Source organism: Euleptes europaea, chromosome 1 (genome assembly GCF_029931775.1).
Source record: "Euleptes europaea isolate rEulEur1 chromosome 1, rEulEur1.hap1, whole genome shotgun sequence".
In the NCBI taxonomy this organism is placed as follows: domain Eukaryota; kingdom Metazoa; phylum Chordata; class Lepidosauria; order Squamata; family Sphaerodactylidae; genus Euleptes; species Euleptes europaea.
Genome location: NC_079312.1, coordinates 173,614,473 through 173,637,737, shown reverse-complemented (window position 1 = coordinate 173,637,737; position 23,265 = coordinate 173,614,473). Strand labels below are relative to the sequence as shown.

Sequence of the window (23,265 nt, the reverse complement as noted above, 5' to 3'; positions counted from 1 at the left end):
CTTTGGCTCCGATACAAACGGTTGTATCCTTTCCCTCGTCTGAAGAGATTATACTAACAATTGAGTTTTTGAGAGAATGTTTATGGAAAGGGATTGCATGCAGGGGAAACCCCCTGATTGCATTCATATCAGAAACGGCCCCAGGGAATTCATCTGCTTGCTTCCTGCTGACCAACAGCAAGCCAATCCTTCATTTTCTGTTGCCTAGGTCTGGACTATAAAAATCCAGCAAGGATCTAAACAGAGCTTCACATCAAACTCCAGAGAGCCGCAGCCATGAAGGTCCAGGCTTTTGCCGCCCTCCTCTTCCTGCTCATCGCAGTGAATGAAGCAGTAGTGTTTGAGAAGTGTGAACTAGCTAGGAGACTGAAAAATGCAGGGATGAGTGGCTATTATGGCTACAGCCTGGGGGACTGTAAGTTTGCTTTTCCTTTCCCTTTCTGTGCAATTTCATCTGCTCTCTTACAATTCGACATTTTTTAAATATTTACAGTAAGTGTTTTCTAAAAGCAGCGGCCCACGATGCCTCTTGAACACATGAAGCTGCCTTATACTGAATCAGACCCTTGGTCCATCTAAGTCAGTATTGTCCACTCAGACCAGCAGCGGCTCTCCAGGGTCTCAGGCAGGGGTCTTTCACATCACCTACTTGCCTAGTTTCTTTAACTGGAGATAACGGGTATTGAACCTTGGATAGGGTTGCCAGGTCCCTCTTAGCCACCAGTGGGAGGCTTTTGGGTGGAGCCTGAGGAGGGCAGGGTTTAGGGAGGGGAAGGACTTCAATGCCATAGATTCCAATTGCCAAAGTGGCCATTTTCTCCAGGTGAACTGATCTCTATCAGCTGGAGATCAGTTGTTATAGCAGGAGATCTCCGGCTAGTACCTGGAGGTTGGCAAGCCTAACCTGGGACCTTCTGCATGCCAAGCAGATGCTCTACCACTGAGTTATGGCCCTTCCCCAGCTGCTGTGTGGCTGGAGGGGGAAAACAAGTGAAGAACTGTAACATGTTGACCGCACAATCCATCTTGCAAAGCAGCTATTTCCTCCAGAGGAGCTGTTGTGAGTCATCTAGAGATCAGTTGCAATTCTTAAAGATCACCCCTGGCAGCTGAAAAAGAAGTAAACCCCCAATGCTCCAATCCTCTCCCAGAGTGCCCAGCCAAGCAGGATTATCTCCTGGGGAAAGTTTAATAGAGTTCTCCATCCACTGTATACCTCTAAGGCACCGCAGGGAAGTATTGTCAGTTTCTCCTTGTGGGACTCAGCTTCCATCAGGTGGGTTGGTTCGTGAGCTTCTGTAGCTGGCAATAGCAATTTAAGCAACAGTATTCTTCCACACTAGATTAAAGCACCAATAGTAATAGTGGGCGGTAGGGCCAAGCACATGGCTTGTATCAAAGGACCTTAAGGCAAGATGCCTTGGGATGGGGCATAGCAAACTAGACAACACCAAAAAAAAAAGAAAAAGAAAAAAGGCTGAGGTGTGAGTCTTCACGCTTCAGAAGTAGCACTGCCACCAGTCCCTATATTACCCAGCCAGCCAGAGACCAAGGTAAGTCTTTTCCAGCTTTTTTTGGGGTAGTGGTGGTGTGGTTCGACTTTACCAAATGCACACCCCTAATCCTCGACTGCCCTCCTTGGTTTGTCAACACAGTAACATCTTTATGGGTAGATGCATACCTTTCAGCGCTCAAGTCTAAAAAGGTTGCCTGTGCTTGGGGTACTCCTTAGTCTACAATGAAAGAGGCATTTCCATTACACAGCTCTGCCTGCAACATACAGTTTACATAAGTAACCTTAGTGAAAAAGATGGCTGTATGAAGGGGGGTGCCTTTGTACTGAAAAAAAGGCTGTAATCTACTGCAATGACTATTGTAGGTATCATCTTGCTTTTATTGCATTCTCTTCTACCCTTCTAATTCCACTTACAGAGCTAGATTCAAGTCCAACAGCATCTTAAAGCCCAACAAGATTTTCAAGGTACAAGCTTTCGAGAATCAAAGCTCCCTTTGTCAGTCACCTGATGAAGGGAGCTTGGACTCTCGAAGGCTTATATCCCGGAAATCTGGTTGGTCTCCAAGGTGCTGCTAGACTCAGATCTACCTCTTCTACTGCAGACCAACAGGGCTACCCTGCTGGAACTGGCTGCATTGTTGACAGTATACCTTTCTTTAGACAGTTGGTTGTTTGCATTGTCTTCTAATTCTGTAATCCTGGCTGCATGACATTGTACAATAGATGCTTTATTCTATAGGACTGCATTTCCCCCCCCCCCCAAAGTCATTAATCTTTTTGGGGAGGGATTGGAATGGTCGATACTTGGAAGGGAGGCCACCAAGGAAGACTCTGAAGAGGAAGGGAAGGGCAAACCACTTTCTGCAACTCATTTGTCTTGGAAGTCTCTTGCTGGGATTGCCATATGTTGGCTGTGACTTGACAGCACTTCTCTCTCTCTCTCTCTCTCTCTCTCTCTCTCTCTCTCTCTCTCTCTCTCTCTCTCTCTCTCTCTCTCTCTCTCTCTCGCACACACACACAATTTGCCTTGAGTCTCAGGGAGATTATGAAATAAATAAATAAATAAATAAATCTTACCATTCAAGGGTCATGGCTCAGTGGTAGAGCATCTGTTGGCATGCAGAAGGTCCCATGTTTTATCCCCAGCATCTCTATTTAAAATACATAAATAAATAACTGAAATGTCTGCTTAGTTTTGAACATTAAAACAAAACAAAACACAGATAGCTTTCCTGGCATTTTAAAAAAGAGATTAAAAAGCCGTTTCCATTTCAGAATATTGGTAGCGGTTTCAAATGGTTTATGAAAATGAAACTTCTTTTTCTCCCCACGACACTCCCTCCATTAATTTCATGCTCTTTTTCTTCCAGGGATCTGTATGGCTTATCATGAAAGCAGATTCAACACCGCGGCTGTGGGGCCACCAAACAGCGATGGTAGCAGGGACTATGGGATTTTTCAGATCAACAGCCGTTGGTGGTGCTCCAATGGACAGGGCAGAACAGCCAATGGTTGTCACACCTCCTGTAACAGTAAGTAGCTTGTTACTATGGAACCACCAAGCCAAATGTCTATGAAATTCCCAAAGCATGTGGGGCTGTTTTTGATGGAGAGCTACAGATCTTTCTCCTCTAACTCCAATTCTCCTCCCCTACATGGTCCCCCCTTTGGTAGCTTCTCTTCTCAACTTATCTCCTTCCTCCACTCCTTCTCCAGCTGTGATCTCAACCTGTGCTCTGCCACTCACCACTGAAGCTTCTATATTTCAGGATGTCTAGGTCAAGATTATTGCTAAAGAAGAATATCAGCACCTCACTTTTTGATTCACCCTGCCAGCATTCTTCTTCTGTCTTGCATACTTTCTTGAGTTCCCATCCTTGAGAGGCATCCTTGCCAGAGGCACAATAAGTTGTTGACCATCTCACCCCAATGGTAAAGTAGGCCTTGCAGACACCTGTTTCTACCTGGTGGGGGGTTGTGGAATTTACTCACCTCTCCTCAATGAGGAGCTCACCTCTTCAGCTTTATTTCATCCTCCCAGTTCCTTATGCTTCCACAATTGGGTCATGACTCAGAAGTGCATTTTCTTCACACGTACCCCTACTCAGAAACCTACACTAAGTGCCTCAAGTATGCCTCTATTAATACAGAACAGAGATTTCATACACATTCTATGAAACCACTCCCCTCTTACCTAGTAGAAACTTGCCAGCAAAAGGGGAGAAACACCCTAGAAAATTCTAGCAATCTCCATTGTTTATGTGCAGCTTCTGGGTGTATCTGCAGAGTTGGAAATGTTAAAGTGATACTTGGGATGAAAGGTCATTTAATCATAATCCTTAACAAATGAAGCTTCCAGGAAATAAGATGCACTGCTTCCCACTCCTCTCACCCTACTTCAGTCCCTGGATTATGGTTGCCAGCTCCAGGTTAGGAAACTCCTGGAGATAGAAATGGCAAAACGTACGGCGTCGATAAATCAAAAGGACGATAATGAATTTGCAAAAGAATGGGAGGCATGGTCTAATTATTGTAGAAATGAATTTAAGTGTGATATTAACAAACATATTTTGATCTAATTCAGAGCGGATGTATTGGATACGGATGTTTTTGTTATAAATGAATTAGATAAATAATACAAAGAGAGAAACAATGTAATTTAAAGGATCAGAGGAGGGGAGAGGGGAAGTTAAAGAATTATACTTTTTAATATGTGAAATGGAATGTATAATGATTTGGAAAAAATAAAAAAAATATTTTTAAAAAAAGGAAACTCCTGGAGATTTGGGGGTGGAGCCTGGGGAGGACAGAGACTTCAGTTGGGGACAATGCCATACAGTCCACCCTTCAATGCAGCCATTTTCTCCAGGTGAACTGTTCTGTAGTCTGCAGATGAGCTATAATTCTGGGGGTCCCCATGTTTCAGCTGGAGGCTGATATCCCTACCCTGGATTGGAGAGTGGAGGTACCACACAGTAAATGCCTTGCTGCCTTTCTCTCACCTCTCCCAGTTTGTGCCTATGTTAGGAGGGGAGGCCATACAGTTTCAGCATATTGCCCCTCTATACCCAAATTGGGTTCTTTGCATTCTTTCTGTGTAATACACCCGTCATGATGCATGAATAAGAAAAGTGGTAGCAGAGCTGTGCAGCGGAAGCATGCTGGGCCCATAACCTGTTGGCAGAATTCAAGAAATAATTCAATCCCATGGTTTGGAGTTTATTTTCAATTAGTTTTACTGCAACAGGATTTGTAAAAAGCAATAACTGACTGCAGGGCACTGATACAACAGAGAGGCCTTCAGAGTACAAGCACTAGCACACACACACAGCAGAGAGAGAAAAGCAACACGAGGCAGGCTGAACTGCAAGAGAAAACATTCAGTAAACCTTAGAGAATGCACCACATCTCCCCCTAGGGTACAAGTGGACTAAACTACTCTTTCAACTGTATTTACATTAACTAGTCTTTTAGCAGGCTTTGGCTTCTGTAACAAAACCCACCAAAACATTCTGGCCCCAATATCAGATTATACTGAGTTTTGCTCATTCAGTACCATTGTCACATTGTTTTGAATGGTATGAATGCATTTCATGATCCCTTAGTGTTGCTACTGCAGCTACCGCTGGATAGCTGATATATAGCTTTACTTTTTTAAAAATGACAATCTATTTGAAAACCAATTTACCAAAAAATTTCAGCAAAACTGTCAGAAGTACTCAAAATCTTTGCCTACATTATGTGAGAATTGCTCAGGATTCCTATCGATTCCTCTGCTGAATCTGGGGTTCCTTATCACTGGAATGTTTTTCAGGAGTGCTATGGATCAGTTTAGAATTTGGGACCTTCCAAAGTGTTGTACAAAAACCAGGAAATATTTAGAGTGGGAATCTCCCCCCCCCCCCCACACACACACTATAGTGGAAGTTGGTTTTCAACATGTTGGTTGCTTATCTTTAGAAAGGTGGTGGTTCATTTCTGAAATATAATTGAAAATATATTAAAATAGGTTGGAAAAATGAGAGGTAGAAAATTTCTTCAGTCAAGAAGATGTGCAGATGGATTCCTTTAGTAGAACTGGTTTTGAAAACATATTACTATCAATTTTAAATAGAATATTAATAAACTTGGAGAAATATATATGGGAAAGTGGAGAGTGCCTAGACCTTGATGGCCCAGACTAGCTTAATCTCATCAGATCTCACAAGCCCTGATTAGTACTTGTATGAGAGACCACCATGGAAGTGCAGGGTTGCTATGCAGAGGCAGGCAATGACAAACCCCATCTGTTCATCTCTTGCCTTGAACCCTCTATGGGGTTGCTGTACGTCAGCTGCGTCTTGATAGCACTTTCCACCACCAAGAGGTGAGGAGCCATGGCACTGTGACAGAGCATTTGCTTTGCATACAGAAGGTACCAGGTTCAATTCCCAGCTTCTCCAGCCAAAAGGATCAGGTAGGTGACCCCATAGAGTTACCATTGTCTGTCAGAGTGACACCCTGAAACTCTTCTTTCTTGCCAAACAACCACTGGAATAGAACTTAAGAAATATTGGAAATGCAAGATCGAATCAGTGGATCTTTTGGTCCCTAAAAATGATCCAAACTCCTGCTCACCCCTAGTCATTGAATATTGACTGGGATAGCAAAGCTTGACCTTACTCTTGAAGAAGCATTCATGCTTGGACTATAATGGACATGTAGGGGGAAAAGGCCTGCAATTGTGGGGCGGCTACTAAGAATGCCTCTGTTCATACTGTTGCTGACTGATCAATGTGATGGTTGGGAAGAAATCCTTATCAACAGTCCCTAATAACCTCTGTTTTCTGGCAAATCTTTTGGCAGATTTTCTGACTAATGACATCAGTGATGATATCGAGTGTGCTAAGAGGGTGGTCCGTGACCCCAACAGGATGAATGCCTGGTGAGTCCATCTTCATTCAGCATCTCTGGGTATCAGGAAGATACCAGCTCTAAAAAGGAGCTCTCACAAATTAGAAAACTTAATTACAAGGGCTCTTAGAAGAGACTGATTTTCTGGATCCATTTCAATATGGCTTCAGGCTGGCATTTGGAACAGAGAGGGCTTTAGTTGCCTACGTTGATGACCTCTACCAAGAACTAGAGAAAGGGAATTTTACTTTGCTAGTTCCGCTGGATCCTCAGTACCCTTCGATACTATCGACCATAGTATCTTACTGAGCCACCTCTCAGCACTGGAACTGGAGGGCACCATATTACAGTAGTTCGCATATGATCTGAGGGGCGGTCTCAGGGTGGTGCTGGGGGATTCTCTGCCTCATGGCAGCTGAGTTCCACAGGGTTTGGTTTCATCCCCCAAGGTATATGTGAACCTCCTGAGGGGGGTCATCTAGAGGTCTGGGTTGGGGTGCCACCCAGCTTTACCTTTCCTTCCCACCAAATTCCAAGGATGGTGTTGATGTTCTGAACACACACATGAACACACATGAAGCTGCCTTATACTGAACCAGACCTTTGGTCTATCAAAGACAGTATTGTCTACTCAGACTGGCAGCGGCTCTCTACTTGTGTACTCAGACAGGCAGGGGTCTTTCACATCACCTACTTGCCTAGTCCCTTTAACTGGAGATGCCGGGGACTGAACCTGTGACCTTTTGCATGCCAAGCAGATGCTCTGCCACTGAGCCACGGCCCTTCTCCAATGGTGCTTGGAGTCAGTAATGGTCTGGATGAGAGTGAATAAGATGAAACTTAATCTTGGCAAGACAGAGGTACTCTAGATTAGTAGAAAGGCAGACCTGGGACTTGAGGTCTCTCTTCTCTTGGATGGTGTTATAGCCCCCTTGAAAAGCCAGGCTTGCAGCTTGGGCGTGCAACTCAACACAGCAGTCACCTTAGAAAACCACATGGCTGCGGTGTTTTGGGGTGCTGTTGCCTAGCTTTGGCTGATGCGTCAACTGCATCTGTTCCTGGATCTGTCCCATCAAGCGACAGAAACAAAAGGGGAAAAGAAAAACCCAACATGTAAACAAAGCTGGGTGCCCAAAGGATGGGTGGAAAAGAACTCAACTGTGTATGGAAAAGTGTTTATTTTAAGGTGCTAATGTCATTAATAAAAACATTTCAAAAATATATATTTTAAAAAGCACAAATGGCAATAGGTTGATAGACTGAAACCACAAACCAAAAGCTTTTCGCTCCCCTGGCCTTTGTCAGCAGTCTAATAAAATCACTTATTATGTACACATATACACAATACAACAGGTATAACAGTATTATAGCAGTATTATAACAACCCAGATATGTGTACTGGGATATATTCAGTTTGACTCTGTGTCAACCGTTTATCTGGTTGATACTGGTATGCACACTCTGTATGGAAGGTTAATACAGCCCAGAGAAGAACAATTAGAGTGTATTCCATGGCAGTGGGTGCTGTATTTTATAGAATATATTGGGCACAGAGTCCATCAAGTCCAGCAGTCTGTTCACACAGGGGCCAACCAGGTGCCTCTAGGAAGCCCCCAAACAAGACGACTGCAGCAGCACCATCCTGCCTGTGTTCCATGGCACCTAATATAATAGGCATGCTCCTCTGATTCTGGAGAGAATACGTATGCATCATGACCAGTAGCCATTTTTACTAGTAGCCATGAATAGCCCTCTCCTCCATGAACATGTCCACTCCCCTCTTAAAGCCTTCCAAGTTGGCAGCCATCACCTCATCCTGGGGCAGAGAGTTTCACAGTTTAACTATGTGTTGTGTGAAAAAATACTTCCTTTTATCTGTTTTAGATCTCTCATCCTCCAGCTTGTGACTGTTGTGTGATGGTACCTATTTTCCTTTCTCTCTTCCTGACTTTTAGGGTTGCTTGGAGGAATAACTGCAAGGGACGAAATCTCTCACATTGGACCAGTGGCTGCCAACTCTGAGGTCCCTGATTCGGAATAAAATCTGAGCACTTCTCTGATGACTGTGCTACTAAAATGATACCCGCCTTCATTCCAATCCCAATCCTTTTTTCCCAAGCAGTTGGGAAGTTCTTTGCATAAAAAAGAGGGAAATTTGAGACGTGGGAGGGCAGGGGTGCATTGATCTGGTTTGGGGATTCTGGATTTCTCTGCTTGAAAATCTTCAATAAATTGTGTCGAAGCATCACATCCTTTTGGTTTGATGAATCTGTTTGTGTCTATGGGCCCCAGTGCATCCCAATTAATGGGGATTGTAGAACTAGCTCTGCCAGCAGTTCCCTGGATCCTCTTGCTACCATTCGTCTAATTCTTAAGTGCATGGTTGAATTACTCCACAAACAAACACCAGTGCTGCCAGGCAAGGTCTTAACCACCAGTCTACTGCCCAGAAACTCACCATCAACTGCCTGAGATGTTCCAGGGGTGAAGGCCAGGGATCTTCCAGGTCTCTCTCTGTGTAAAATGCCATCCAGTCACAGCCGACTTATGGCGTCCCCATAGGGTTTTCAAGGCAAGAGTCTTATGAAGGTGGTTTACCATTGCCTGACTCTGCGTAATGATCCTGGTAGGGAACACATGAAGCTGCCTTATACTGAATCAGATCCTTGGTCCATCAAAGTCAATATTGTCTACTAAGACCAGCAGCGGCTCTCCAGGGTCTCAGGCAGAGGTCTTTCACATCACCTACTTGCCTAGTTCCTTTAATTGGAGATGCCAGGGATTGAACCAGGGACCTTCTGAATGCCAAGCAGATGCGCTACCATTGAGCCACAGCCACTCCTCAGGTGATCTCCCATACCAATACTAACCAGGGCCAACCCTGCTTAGCTTCTGAGATCTAATGAGATCAGGCAAACCTAGACCAACCATAGGGTTTCCAACCTCCAGGTGGTAGATAGAGATCTCCTGCTATTACAACTGATCTCCAGCCAATAGAGATCAGTTCACCTGGAGAAAATGGCAGCTTTGGCAATTGGACTCTATGGCACTGACGTCCCTCCCCAAACCCCGCCCTCCTCAGGCTCCTCCTTTAAAACCTCCTGCCAGTAGTGAAGAGGGGGAGAAAATTAGACACCACTGTACATATATCAAGAGATTTGGAAATTGGTAGTGAAGAGGGAGCTGGCAACCCCAACCATCCAGGTCAAGTCCTTCCAGGCCTACCTGCTTCTTAAATAGGGTCGCCAACCTCCAGGTAATAGCTGGAGATCTTTTGCTACGACAGCTGATCTCCAGCTGATAGAGATCAGTTCCCCTGGAGAAAATGGCCGATTTGGCAATTGGACTCTATGGCATTGAAGTTCTTCCCCTACCCAAACCCCACCCTTCTCAGGCTCCACCCCAAAAACCTCCCGCTGGTGGCAAAGAGGGACTTAGTAACCCTATTCCTAAACTCCTGAAAAGCCTTAAGAAACCTGCCATAGGCCGTCCTGGAACTAGGGATCGAAGATCCCTCAGTTACTCTGATGGCTTCCCTGCACTATGATTCCAGAGGTTCTTCTGGCTTCCTGTTAGCCTTTGGTACCAAACTCAGAATTGTCCTACCTGAGAAGAAGACAGCATATCAACAATGCTGTTATTAACACCTGGTACGTGCTGGGCAACAAACATGTTAAACTTTCAGCACCGCAAGATAAAAACCCTAATATGCCAAAACTGAATTGTACCATTTTGCTATTGAGTGTTCCAAATGCACATAGTTTTCAAGGCAAGAGATGTTCAGAGGTGGTTTTCTATTGCCTGCCTCTGTATAGCAACCTTGGACTTCCTTGGTGATCTCCCATCCAGGCCCTAACCAGGGCCAACTTCCGACGCCCCCATCCACTGGTTGTTCAAGGCAAGAGATGAGCAGAGGTTGGTCATTGCCTTCCTCTACAAAGAAACCCTGGTTTTCCTTGGTGTTCTCCCTTCCAAGTAGTAATCATGGCCAACCCTGCTTAGCTTCCAAGTTCTTATAGAGAGCCAGCGTGGTGTAGTGGTTAAGAGCGGTGGTTTGGAGAGGTGGACTCTGATCTGGAGAACTGGTTTTGCCTTGACCTCTCAGGATGTGGCTTCTATAATTTTTTTCAAACATAGGGGACCATTGCAAAAATGTGACCCTCCACCACAGCCAACAGGTAGAAGACCACATTTTGCAATGTTTTCCTAATGTTTTTTTTAAATCCTCTTGCAAATAGAAAATTGGCACAGCAAGCAGAGAGTCAAGGTAGAAGCTATTTCTGCACTGTGCTAGCTTTCTGTTTGCATGGAATTTTAAGGAGTGAGACTCCTTAAAGGTAGAGAAAAGCAAGGTATAAAAACCAACTATTCTTCTTCTTCTTTTTCTTCTTCTCCTCCTCCTCCTCCTCCTCTCAGGCTAAGCTGGGCTATTAGGCTGCTCCAACACTAGAACCACTATACACAACCTTGCAAAGGTAGCATTATCAAGGGTTTTAGTTATGATTAACTTTCACTGGATTGCACCCATATACTTACCTGAAGCAAATCACAATGGGTTGTTTCTCCCCAAGTGCTGCATAGAAACTAACCATTGGCCCCACCCACATGGTGGTTCAGCAACACTGCTTCTTTCTGTACAATGTTTCTAGACATATGCATATTGCAGAAGAGAGTTTCATGGGAAGTAGGCACCGTTTTCCCAGAGGGAGGAAGATCAAGAATAGTAATGTTGCCCACAGCAGCTACAAGGGCAGAGTCCCTAGGGCCCAAAGCTGGTATTTACCACCAGTCAGAGAATCTCAGCAGTTTGGGTGCCACACCCAAGGTTTGGCAAGTAATTATTCCAGTTTTTTTTAAACGATCCTTACAAACCAGCCCTTGAGTAATGTTTTCTTGTAAACTCCACGATCTCTCAGGATGTGGAGTCTATAATCTCACTCGGCTTGTTTTCTGCACAGATAACACACTGTTTCCCAAGGCACTTGGAGGTAAGGAATGACTGCACATACTCTGTGCCTCCCCATTCCCGCCTTTCAGGTTTTACAGCAAAATTCTAAGGTCAACAATTCTGTATACTTAAAGGGCTTTGGGTTTCATGATTCTGCTGGGGTAAGGAGTAGGCTTTTTTTTAAACATAGGGGACCATTGCAAAATGTGACCCTTCACCACAGCCTACAGGTAGAAGATCACATTTTGCAATGTTCCCCTCATGGTTTTTTCCACTTTTACATCCGTTTTCGTTGGTATCGAATATAAATCTAATTATGAAATTACAACCTGTTCTCTAGCTACATGTGTATGTGTGAAGTGCTGTCAAGTCGCTTCCGACTCATGGCGACCCTATGAATCAATGTCCTCCAAAATGCCCTGTCTTTGACAGCCTTGCTCAGGTCTTGCAAATTGAGGGCTGTGGCTTCCTCTCTAGAGTTAATTCATCTCTTGTTGGGTCTTCCTCTTTTCCTGCTGCCCTAAACTTTTCCTAGCATGACTGTCTTTTCTAGTGACTCTTGCCTTCTCATAATGTGACCAAAATACAATAGCCTGAGTTTAGACATTTTAGCTTCTAGGGTCAGTTCAGGCTTGGTTTGATCTATAACCCACTGATTTGTTTTTTTGGCAGTCCACGGTATCTGTAACACTCTCCTCCAACACCACATTTCAAAGGAGTCTACTTTCTTCCTGTCAGCTTTCCTGGCAGCTTTCTTCATTGTCTCTAGCTACATAAACAGGATTTTTAAAAATTATTCTTACAACTAAAAAAAATATCAAACTTTTCTCTATCATACCTACATTCTTATTCTTCTACTCTTTTTAAAAATTGTAAATAGAAAATCGGCACAGCAAGTGGTGACTCTAGGTAGAAGCTTTTTCTGCACTGTGCTAGCTTTCTGCTTGCATGGAATTTTGAGGAGTGAGACTCCATAAAGGTAGAGAAAAGCAGGCTATAAAACCAATTCTTTTTCTTCTTCTATATGTCCAAGAGCATTTGAAATCAGAACCCACCAGCTACAGTCTGCGTTGGTGCGTTCCCTTCTACAACTTTCAGCATGTGTAAACGGTACATAATGCTAGTGACCAAGACTGGAGATAAATGATAGGTTATTCAGTAAGGGGTTGCTATTTGTGATTTATATATGTATGTACTTAAAATACAAACTAAAGAATGTTTCTCATCTCCGGAAGGATTGCATAAAAATGCATTTAGGCAGTAGTCCAAAAAAAGAAAAGAAAAGAAATAAAAGCACTAAAAACAAACAACAAGTTTTGGAAATTCAGTAGCCCAAAAGAATGTACTTGAAAAAGAGCCCTGGGATTGTTGGCCTCTAAAAGCCCTCTGAGATAGGTGGGTGTAATAGGTTTCTGTGTGAGTGTTGAGGGAAATTTTTTATGTATTTTTGATTCAGATGCCTGCTATTTTAGTTTTGTGTTTATTGGGTTACCTATTGATCTTGTTTATGTGGTCCCCCCCTCCACCTTCTTCCCAAGGACGAAAGTGCCTGGCAATCACTCACTCAGCGTCGATGACTGCAAAATCGAATGGAGATTTTCATGAGAAAATAGGTAACTTGCAAATAACCTCCTCTAACACAGAACTTTTTTTAAAAAAATAATGAGAGATATTCAGCTGGCTGCGACATGAGATGGAAAATGCACTAATCAAGTCCAGAGAAAAGATGGCATGGATTTGCATGCGAGAATGAAGCAAATGCTTTGAACCTGAACTAATTGGATGGATACTGCTACTCCAAGGAATATAATTTACAGTTCTAAACATAAAAAATACAACTCCTTTGTATTCATGATTTCAGATATAGTGCCTCAGCAAAAGGAAAAAGAGACAAGTCAGTTTCTGACACAGAGAACAAACAGCACTGGATGATTCAAGACATTGGTAAGAAATTTATATACTATATACTTTTGAAATTAAAGAGCTGTGGGAACAGCTCCATAAACTGGGCCACATTGATTATTCTATTCTATAGATTTATTATAAGCTCCAGACAATCTGTTCCCCCCAGTCTGAAATTTGGCACACAACCTATTTACAGAATGATCGCATCAGGTTAAATTTCAGAAAAATTGGCTCTTTTAAATCAGTTGAGTTAACAAAACCGATGTTAACCTGAGTTAAGTTTGCAGCTGTAGAAGTCTGTGATGTCTTTTTTTTTTTTAATGCGCATGCACAGAAAATATACCTGGAATTTCTCCTTTTGCCAATTTAAATTCTGTAAAATATTGAGGAATCATTTAGCGGTCCACACATCCATAAAAGGCACTGTGCTTTCTCAATACAGTGCTTATAATGTAGTGCCACGTACAGGTATTCCAGTCTCAGCTCCCTGAAATCAAAGTACTGTGCCATTATCGTGGCAACTGTCCTGGCAGAAAATCAGTGGGTCCCACTTCTCCAGTCACTTGCTATGCTCATTCTAAGTAATAAATTTCAGTCTGGACCGTTCATAAAAGCAGAATTCCATCTCCGGAGCATCAGCTGTAGCAAATGTCGTGGCAAAAATTCCACAGGCGAGGCATCCAAAATTATTCTCAACATACAGGATGAATTCATTTCTCGCTTGTCCAGAAAAATGCTTCTCCAAAACTTCAGTGTTATAAATGATCAGATGCTTCCATCTCTCGTCTAGGAAAGCTATACCAGCTGAGTCACACACGAACACATGAAGCTGCCTAATACTGAATCAGACCCCTTGGCCCATCGAAGTCAGTATTGTCAGACCGGCAGCAGCTCTCCAGGGTCTCAGGCTGAGGTCTTTCACATCACCTACCTGCCTAGTCCTTTTAACCGGAGATGCCGGGGATTGAACCTGGGACCTTCTAGCATGTCAAGCAGGAGCTCTACCACTGAGCCACAGCCCCTCCCCCAGTCTTGGGCTGCCAGGCAACTGTTAAATAGGAAGAGCCTCTTTCAGGAACAAAGATGCCACTTGGTGAATGCCAGTGTGCAATTGATTGAACAGTAAGCCCTTGATCTGTCATCTCTACAATTAGAGGACAGGGTGGGGGAACCTTACCTGACCCAAGCAGATTGTTGTGACGTCTGAGTTAGCTGAGCAAGGGGGCTATGTGTTAACTCTAGTCTGCAGATTCCTTTTGGCCTCACACGTAACAAGCAAACCCTTTGACTTATTTAATGCTACTTAACAACGCAGACACTCCAATCCAGTGAATGGATTGGTTTCTGCAAATACATCTGCTGCACTGGGTATGTAAAAGTCTGTTGTGCGGGGGAAACACATGGGAATTTAGCAAGCTCGGACAAAGGGATGGAACTGCTGCCTCTTGGCGGTGGAGCTGTGAATGCCGAAGGGGGAGCCATTTCAACTTCTCGTCTCTCTTCGTTCCTGCCTCCCAGCCCTTAACCCATGCCACTCTTACTCCACATGGGCTCCACATAGGGTTGCCAACCTCCAGGTAGTAGCTGGAGATCTCCAGCAATTACAACTGATCTCCAGGCAATAGAGATCAGTTCTCCTGGAGAAAATGGCCACTTTGGCAATTGAACTCTGTGGCATTGAAGTCCCTCCCCTCCCTAAACCCTGCCCTCTTCAGGCTCCACACTTAAAACCTCCCGCTGGTGGCGAAGAGGGACGTGGCAACCCTAGCTCCCCATCCCCAGGTCTGAACCCTCCAGGAGTCAGAAAGAATTGCACAATGGAGAGGGGAATGACGTGTTCTGCACTTGGAGTGGAAGGATACTACCCATTTTAAATAAATGCATAATAAACAGTTCTTTCTCTTGGTATTTTCTACTCCTCAGTTGGTGGTGTACATCCTCTGTTGCTGTATATTTCTTTTTGTGCTCTTCAATATTTCTAGGCAGATCCCGAGAGGGAGGGCAGGAAGGTTTGCATCAGTGTTTGGCTCTCGTGGCCCTTTCTTGCATGCCCAGGGTAGTGCTAATCGCCACTTTGGGTTCAGGTAGCAATTTTCCTCCAGGCCAGATTGGCCAGGGATCTTGGAGGTTTTTTTGGGCGGGGGCATCTTCTGGGTGTGGAGCAGGGGTCACTGTGTGTGAGAGAGAGAGAGTTCTGAATTTCCTGCATTGTGCTGGGGTTGGACTAGATGCCTCTGGTAGTCCCTTCCAACTCTATAATTTTATGATTCTGTGTGTGTGTTAAGTGCCGTCAAGTCACTTCCGACTCATGGCGACCCTATGAATCAATGTCTGCCAAAATGTCCTATCTTTGACAGCCTTGCTCAAGTCTTGCAAATTGAGGGCTGTGGCTTCCTTTATTGAGTCAATCCATCTCTTGTTGGGTCTTCCTCTTTTCCTGCTGCCCTCAACTTTTCAACTAATGATTCTTTACTTTACTTTAATGATACTGTTTATATGGCCAATTCTGCCCTGAACAATATCACACTGAGATTCTATGATTCTAAATGTATGTATTCTTTTGTTATGTGCCCTGTAGGCCAAGGATATGGTCTGTGATCCTTCCACCAACTGGACCTTGGTGACTGAGTTTGTCCTGTTGGGGTTCACCAGTCACCCAGGATTGGCCCACCTGCTGTTTGGGCTCTTCTTAGTGATGTATGCAGTGACATTGGCCGGCAATGGACTCATTATGGCTGTGGTGTGGATTGATCCGGTACTTCACAGCCCCATGTATATCTTCCTGGGTAGCCTCTCCTGCTCCGAGACAGCCTATACTCTGGTGGTGATACCACGGATGCTTTGTGACCTGCTGGCCCCCCGCAGGCCTCTTTCCCTGGCTTCATGTGCCACACAAATGTTCTTCTTTGTGGCCTTAGGTGTGACCGACTGCCTGCTGTTGACTGCCATGGCGTGGGATCGTTATGTGGCCATCTGCCGCCCACTGCACTATGGAGCTCTCATGAGTCATCAGATCTGCTGGGGCCTAGTCATGGGCTCCGTCTGTGGGGGTTTTGTGCTCTCGTCCTGCCTCACTGGCATGATTTTCTCCTTGCCTTTTTGTGCTCCCAACCATATCCCTCACTTCTTCTGCGACATCCCCCCTGTTCTGAGCAGGACGTGTCCTGGTTATGGGACCATTGAGGTCACCGTCCCAACTTTAGTTGCCATGACACTTATCATCCCTTTCTCCCTCATCATGCTCTCTTATGCCTGCATCTTGGTAGCTTCCCTGCACATGGGTTCAACTCAGCGGTGCCACAAGGCCTTCTCCACCTGTGGAGCCCATTTGACTGTGGTCATCCTACATTACGGCTGTGCCATCATCACGTATGCCAAGCCTAAAAGCAGCTATATGGAAGGGAAGGACCACATCCTTGCAGTGTCTTATACTATTCTTATTCCCATGCTCAACCCTCTCATCTACACTCTAAGAAACAATGAAGTCAAGGGAGCACTTCGGAGGGTGGTGATCAGGGGTCTCTTTCTTCATAATGGATAGTCTAATTACTCTGGCAAAGATGGAGTAGCAACAGTGAAGCAAACATGGTCCTACTTAACTTTCCAAGTTTAAGAAGACACTAATTCTAGACTCCTTGTATCAAGGAAAGTTCAAGTAGGATCAGTTGTCACCATGGGAATGTATGGTCTACATGTACCAAGTTCTGTGGGGCTTGAGAGCCAGGCTGGTGTAGTGGTTAAGGTGTCGGACTAGGATCTGGGAAAACCAGGTTCAAATTCCCACCACAGAAACGTGCTGGGTGACCTTGGACCAGTCACAGTTCTCTCAGCCCCTGAACGTGCTGGGTGACCTTGGACCAGTCACAGTTCTCTCAGCCCCTGATCCTGGTTAGTATTTGGATGGGAGACCTCCAAGGTAATACCAGGGGCATGAAATGGTGGCAGGCAATGACAAACCACCTTCTAATGTCTCTTGCCTTGAAAACCCTACAGGTTCATCTTAAGTCAGCTGTGACTTGACAGCAAAAACAAAAAACCACAACCAAAAAACAACAAAACAAAACAAAACCGTGAGGCTTAAAGTGGAAATTCCCCCCGTAGTGTATGTCTTATAGTACTCGTCTATGACTGTAATAAAAAACTACTACTACTACTACTACTAATGTATAGCAACCTTATCTGGGGATGGCCTGATTTTGCTGCTTTCAACATCTCAGTAGGGGCCAGGCATTTTACTCTTAGATATAGTGATAGTAAGGTTGCCTACATCCAGATCAGGCCACATCCCTGCTGTGCTCCCTCCCCAAACTAGGGTTGCCAGCCTCCAGGGAGTATAACTAATGAAAAGAGACGTGTGCTGATACAACAAGGTTAAAAAGAATAACAGCACCAGCTCAAAGATATGTAGTAAAGAATGATTTACCTTCACAATGAATGAATAACCTTCACAACACAAACATGAATCATGTAATAAAATTAACACAAATCGGTTACTTCACCAACAAAATTCTTTTCTGATGTTCATAGAAGTTCAAAGCCAATCAGGTGAGTGGCATAAGGTTCCAACGAAAATGCAAAACTGTAATCCAGTATATAATTGTAGTCCAAGTCCAAAGACTTTCCTCACTGCCAAGTCCAGAAACTTTCCAATCCAAACAGGTCCAATCCAAAACGGCACCTCCGGATAGGTGATTGTTTCACAATACGAAATTGCTTCAGTTGATTAATATTGCCTTGATACTTTTAATCCTTAATCCTTATAGATAACGAAAAGCTTATTTATAGGGCACAAAGGCCTCTGGAAAACAACATCATACAGTGAGCTATAACATGCCTATAAGAAACCATCCCAAATATTCAAAAGGAACAAGAACATGAGTTTCAGCTTACCAGCATCGGACCAGCCGTCTCTCACAGTTCCTCAGGCTTTGCCTTGGCTGGTACTGAGTGCAAAACCCGCATAGAATAAATCCTTATTCCCAGATAGCCTACACCTGTAGGCGTGGTTGGATGCCTTCATTTAAAGATAGCAAGACAATTCAAATTCATTGTTCAGACCTAATGGCGTCATAGATTTAAAAAGATGGATAAATCTCATTTCATGCCTGTGTAGTAATTTGGCAACATCTTCTTGGTTGTAAGGGCGAGGTTTGTATTGCCATAAGGCAAAAAATAAGAGATCCTTGTCTGTGTGGCCTTTCTCTAGATAGTGATTGGTTAACGGAGTCTCACGTGTGTGGGAGCGTATCCTTGCCCGATGCTCACCGATACGGATTTTTTATTGTCTCGTGGTCGAACCGATGTATAATAAAAAACATGGACAAAAAATTCCGTACACCACGTTGGAAGAACTACAATTAGTAAATTGATTAAGTGTGAATGTAAAATTAGTATTAGAGGAGCTTACTTCCTTAACCAGCAAGCAATACGCGCACATTGCACAAGAGCCGCATTTAAAGTGACCCTTCGGTTTCGATTCTTGCTTACTGTCTAAACGGTCCGTTTTGACCAAATAATTACGCAAGGACTTGGTCTTTCTCAGCCCAAACAAAGGAAATTCACCACATCCAGGCACATTAAATAATACGTGCCAATGTTTGCGCACGATCTTCTGGATGTCATAGGAGAGATGGTTGTATTCCAAGGTAGCAAAAATTCTAGTCTTACTAGACCGACTGCGTGTCAATGGTTGCAGCAGTTTATCCCTGGGGGTAGCGGCTGCTCGGGTCAGAGCATTCTGGATCACCTGGGGTTGAAATCCTCTGATGTGAAACCTGCTGCTAAGGAGGCTGCACAAACGAAATCTCGATCATGGGTGGAACTGCGTTTTAATCTGAAAAAATTGGCTGATAGGAAGATTAAGCCATAGATGGAGGGGATGGTGAGAGGTAAAATGAAGTCCCGCTCCCACGTCTGTGGGTTTGCGGTACGGTTTCACGGCAGACTTATTCTCCATGGTCCTAAAGACCGTCAAGTCAAGGTAGGCTATAGAATGTGAATCTACAGAACCCGTGAATTGTAAATGGGGATTAAGAGAATTAATCCACTGCAGTAAGATGGGGTAAGATGCACTATTGTCCAATATACAAAAAAGATCATCTATGTACCGAACATAAAATAGAACATGATCCTTGAAAAAAACACTCTCTAATAACAAATTATTCTCAAAGGCCACCATGTAAATATTTGCGACCGAAGGGGCGCACGCCGCGCCCATTGCTACACCTTGCGTCTGTAAATAAAATAGGTCTTTGTACCGGAAAAAATTGTTCTCAAACAGTATGTCAATGAGACTTAAAATGAAATGAGTAGGTACAGACAGGTCTTCTCTGGTGTTAAGTTTCCTTTCAATAATATTTCTAACATCTTCCAAAGGAATGTTCGTGTATAGTGAAGCAACGTCAAGGGTAACAAAAGCAGTTTCATCAGTAAGTGGGAAATCCTCTATTTTTGTAATGAATTCACTGGTGTCCTTAATGTAAGAAACGGTACATTTACTGAAGGGCTGTAGAAATGAATCAACATATCGGGATATAGGCTCCAGTAAGCTGCCAATTGCAGAAATAATCGGATGACCTGGTGGGTTCAACAGTGTTTTATGTATTTTCGGTAAGGAATAAAAGATAGGCACTCTAGGATACCTAACTCTTAAGAAGTCTGCGGTTGCCTTGTTAATATAATTAAGTGCCAATCCCTCATATACAACGGATTTAATGACATTCATCACCCTAGGTGTAGGATCAGACCTCAAAGGAGAATAAAAAGAGCGATTGTTCAGCTGTCTTAAGTTTTCTGAATCATAATTACTCGAATCCAAGATCACCAAGGCAATATTAATCAACTGAAGAAGCAATTTCGTATTGTGAAACAATCACCTATCCGGAGGTGCCGTTTTGGATTGGACCTGTTTGGATTGGAAAGTTTCTGGACTTGGCAGTGAGGAAAGTCTTTGGACTTGGACTACAATTATATACTGGATTACAGTTTTGCATTTTCGTTGGAACCTTATGCCACTCACCTGATTGGCTTTGAACTTCTATGAACATCAGAAAAGAATTTTGTTGGTGAAGTAACCGATTTGTGTTAATTTTATTACATGATTCATGTTTGTGTTGTGAAGGTTATTCATTCATTGTGAAGGTAAATCATTCTTTACTACATATCTTTGAGATGGTGCTGTTATTCTTTTTAACCTTGTTGTACCAGCACACGTCTCTTTTCATTAGTTATACTATGGCTCAGAAATTAGATACTTTCAGCTATTCTAGCGGAGATAAGGACAGAATTTTCAAAATGTTACCAAAAAGAAAAAATACCACATCGATCCAATCAGTTTGGAGTTCAAAAAGGTAACACATTGATAGATGTCTGCTGCAGATCTCCTAAGAAAAAGGTGGTTTGTCAGAAATGAAGCACCATCAATAGTATATATGGGATTATAAACAGAAATAGGGAGATGAATAATGTAAGCACTATGAACACTGAGCATTGTTTTATCAATCAAATTCATTTCAAATTGACTGAAGTGTGAACGGGCTTATAAGGTTCCTCATTGTATGACTTTATGGATTGTCTTGGGCAGTTCTAAGATAGTTTTATCTATGGATTGATATGCTAATAATTAATGTAGTTAGCGGGCTTGAGCAATCAGGAAAGCTAGTATATAAGCAAGAAAACTGTGTGTATATAAATACGAAAATAAATTTCAGTTCTATTCCAGCTTAAATGCTATGGGTTCTCCCAAAGCATCCTGGGACTTGTAACGACAATTCTGAGGATACTCTTTGAGAAATTCTGAGCCCTCCTTAAAGAACTAAAGTTTCTCAAGTTTCCTGGAAGCAGGAAAATTTTTTTAAATCAGCTTAAGTGAAAGCTCATGCCACATTGGTTTTTCAGTAGCTAAAGAAACCCTTTATTTATTAAGCAAGAATATTAAGGTACAATTGCATTGCCGGAAGGTCAGAATGGAACTCTGGTACCTAAAAGAAGTACTGAAATCAGCAGACATACATCTACTAGTCTTTAGGGATCCATTTTCCTTCCCATTATTCTCCCCAAGGCTTGCTTCACATCCTTATTCCGCAAGCTGTAAATCAAAGGATTAAGCATGGGGGTGACCACCACATACATGATAGCAAGAAATTTGTCCTGCTCTGAGGATCTGTTTTGTGGTCTCAAGTACATTACCATTGCTGTGCCATAGAAGATCCCAACCACTGTAAGGTGAGAACCACAGGTAGAGAGGGCTTTTTTCCAACTCTGTTCTGAGCGTATCCTCAACACTGCCAGAGCAATGCGTACATAGGTCACCAGGATGAAGGCAAATGGCACTAGGAGGGTGAAAACACTGCTCCCCGACATGAGGCCCACATTTGCCGAGATATCTGAGCATGCCAGCTTCACAACAGCCTGCACCTCACACATAAAATGATCAATGACGTTGTGGCCACACAGCTGGATCTTCATTGAGAAGGACGGTACAATGGTCAGAAGGAAAGCCAAGACCCATGAGACGGCAGCCAACCAGCCACACATCTTTCTGTTTATGATAAGCGTGTAGTGAAGTGGGCTGCATATGGCCACATAACGGTCATATGCCATGACAGCCAGCAAAATGCATTCAGCCACTCCGAGGAAGAGGGAGATGCACATCTGGATAAAACATCTAGCATTGGAGATGGTGGGTCTTTTTGCAAAGCTGTGGACCAACATCTGTGGGATCGTGCTGGAAGTATAGCAGATGTCCACAAAGGAGAGATTTCCTAGGAAGAAATACATGGGAGTGTGGAGGTGCGAATCAACTATGATCAATAGGACGATGAGTCCATTTCCCAAAATGGTGATCAAGTAAAGGATTAAAAACACAAAAAAGAGCACAAGACGCATATGGGGCTGGCTGGAGAGACCAGTCAGTAGGAAGATCTCTGGCTCAGTCTCATTATCATTCACAGGGTCGGTGAAAAATCTTCCCATGGTGTGCAACTATCTGCAACAATGGCAAAAACAGACAAAATATGAATATGAGATAATGTTCTCCTAATTATTAATGGTAGACTGATAATACATCTTTTGTTTCACTCCTTCTTCTTTGCATGCTGAATTCAATGTCACTTTTTAAGAAAATGAATTTCACAGGCTTGGAACACAAGCTCTTTTTTGCAGTGTTCATTGTGAAGAAATGTTTAGAATCTTGATATCATTTCAGATGAAAAGGAATGGTTTAACAACCAGTAATTGTTCCTTTGGCTTCAGATCCTAGGAGAAGAATACTGTGGCCCCAGTCCCTGGCCAATAGACCAAGATCTGGAAAGTTCTGAGAGGCTATTATGACACCTGATAACATGCCCAAGATCCCAGGATCAATTCCTAGAATTTCCCAGCTGAGAAGGAATGCCGGACAGCCAATACAGCGCAGTGATTAGAACGTTGGGCAGGACAAGGGAGACCCCAATCCCCATTCGAAACACTAACAAGAATAAGTGACAGAATGATCATATTTAATAGAACAAACATACCATGAAAATATTTACCTGAGTAAACAACCATTTCATACAATTCCTTGATCAAAGCGTTGATATCCTTCCCAAATGTTCATGCTTTCAGAACTACCATGAAAATGCAGAGGATATCTATATTATTACTAGGGAAATTATTAGTATGAAATTTTAACGTATCTTATTGTAAAAAAGAGAAGTAATACGGGGCATTAATAGACAGTCTCAGAAACTACAGGGTGTACTTCAAGTTAAATTGATTTCAGATGTACGTTTGTTGTGTATTGACTAAACTTGGACACAGAAATATAATCTTTCCCCTTTTTCCCTATTCCTTTTTCTTTCTATTCCCTGAAAAATTAAATAAAATATATTATATATAAAAAAAGATCCACATCAGGGCACTGTTTTGACTACACCTTTTTTTTTTTTTAACATTTGCAGTGAATAGTGAAAAGAACCATGAAGGACTCACCTTATCTTCTGACCTTCCAGCAAACAATTGTCTT

At 43.2% G+C, this 23,265-nt stretch overlaps 3 protein-coding genes across 3 annotated transcripts; 2 read left to right on the top strand and 1 right to left on the bottom strand.

Moving 5' to 3' along the window:
• The first annotated feature begins 276 nt into the window (after positions 1-276).
• On the top strand, positions 277-8,431 carry LOC130483222 (lysozyme C, milk isozyme-like). Its single transcript, XM_056856018.1, has 4 exons — positions 277-415; positions 2,887-3,048; positions 6,362-6,440; positions 8,365-8,431. Exons 1-4 carry the CDS (start codon positions 277-279, stop codon positions 8,429-8,431), a joined length of 447 nt encoding a protein of 148 aa, XP_056711996.1.
• Positions 8,432-15,849: 7,418 nt separating this feature from the next.
• Positions 15,850-16,803, top strand: LOC130477786 (olfactory receptor 10J1-like). Its single transcript, XM_056849857.1, has one exon. The coding sequence runs from the start codon at positions 15,850-15,852 to the stop codon at positions 16,801-16,803; it is 954 nt and encodes a 317-aa protein (XP_056705835.1).
• A 4,481-nt stretch (positions 16,804-21,284) lies between these two features.
• On the bottom strand, positions 21,285-22,235 carry LOC130477780 (olfactory receptor 13H1-like). The gene has a single exon (XM_056849844.1). It carries the CDS (start codon positions 22,233-22,235, stop codon positions 21,285-21,287), a length of 951 nt encoding a protein of 316 aa, XP_056705822.1.
• Positions 22,236-23,265: the final 1,030 nt, after the last annotated feature.

Excerpts from the sequence above, each read along its gene's own strand:
- LOC130477780 (XM_056849844.1), bottom strand. The coding sequence starts at position 22,235 with ATGGGAAGATTTTTCACCGACCCTGTGAATGATAATGAGACTGAGCCA.
- LOC130477786 (XM_056849857.1), top strand. The coding sequence starts at position 15,850 with ATGGTCTGTGATCCTTCCACCAACTGGACCTTGGTGACTGAGTTTGTC.
- LOC130483222 (XM_056856018.1), top strand. The coding sequence starts at position 277 with ATGAAGGTCCAGGCTTTTGCCGCCCTCCTCTTCCTGCTCATCGCAGTG. Across the intron at positions 416-2,886 it reads TGGCTACAGCCTGGGGGACT|GGATCTGTATGGCTTATCAT; the intron begins GTAAGTTTGCTT and ends TTTTTCTTCCAG. Across the intron at positions 6,441-8,364 it reads CCCAACAGGATGAATGCCTG|GGTTGCTTGGAGGAATAACT; the intron begins GTGAGTCCATCT and ends CCTGACTTTTAG.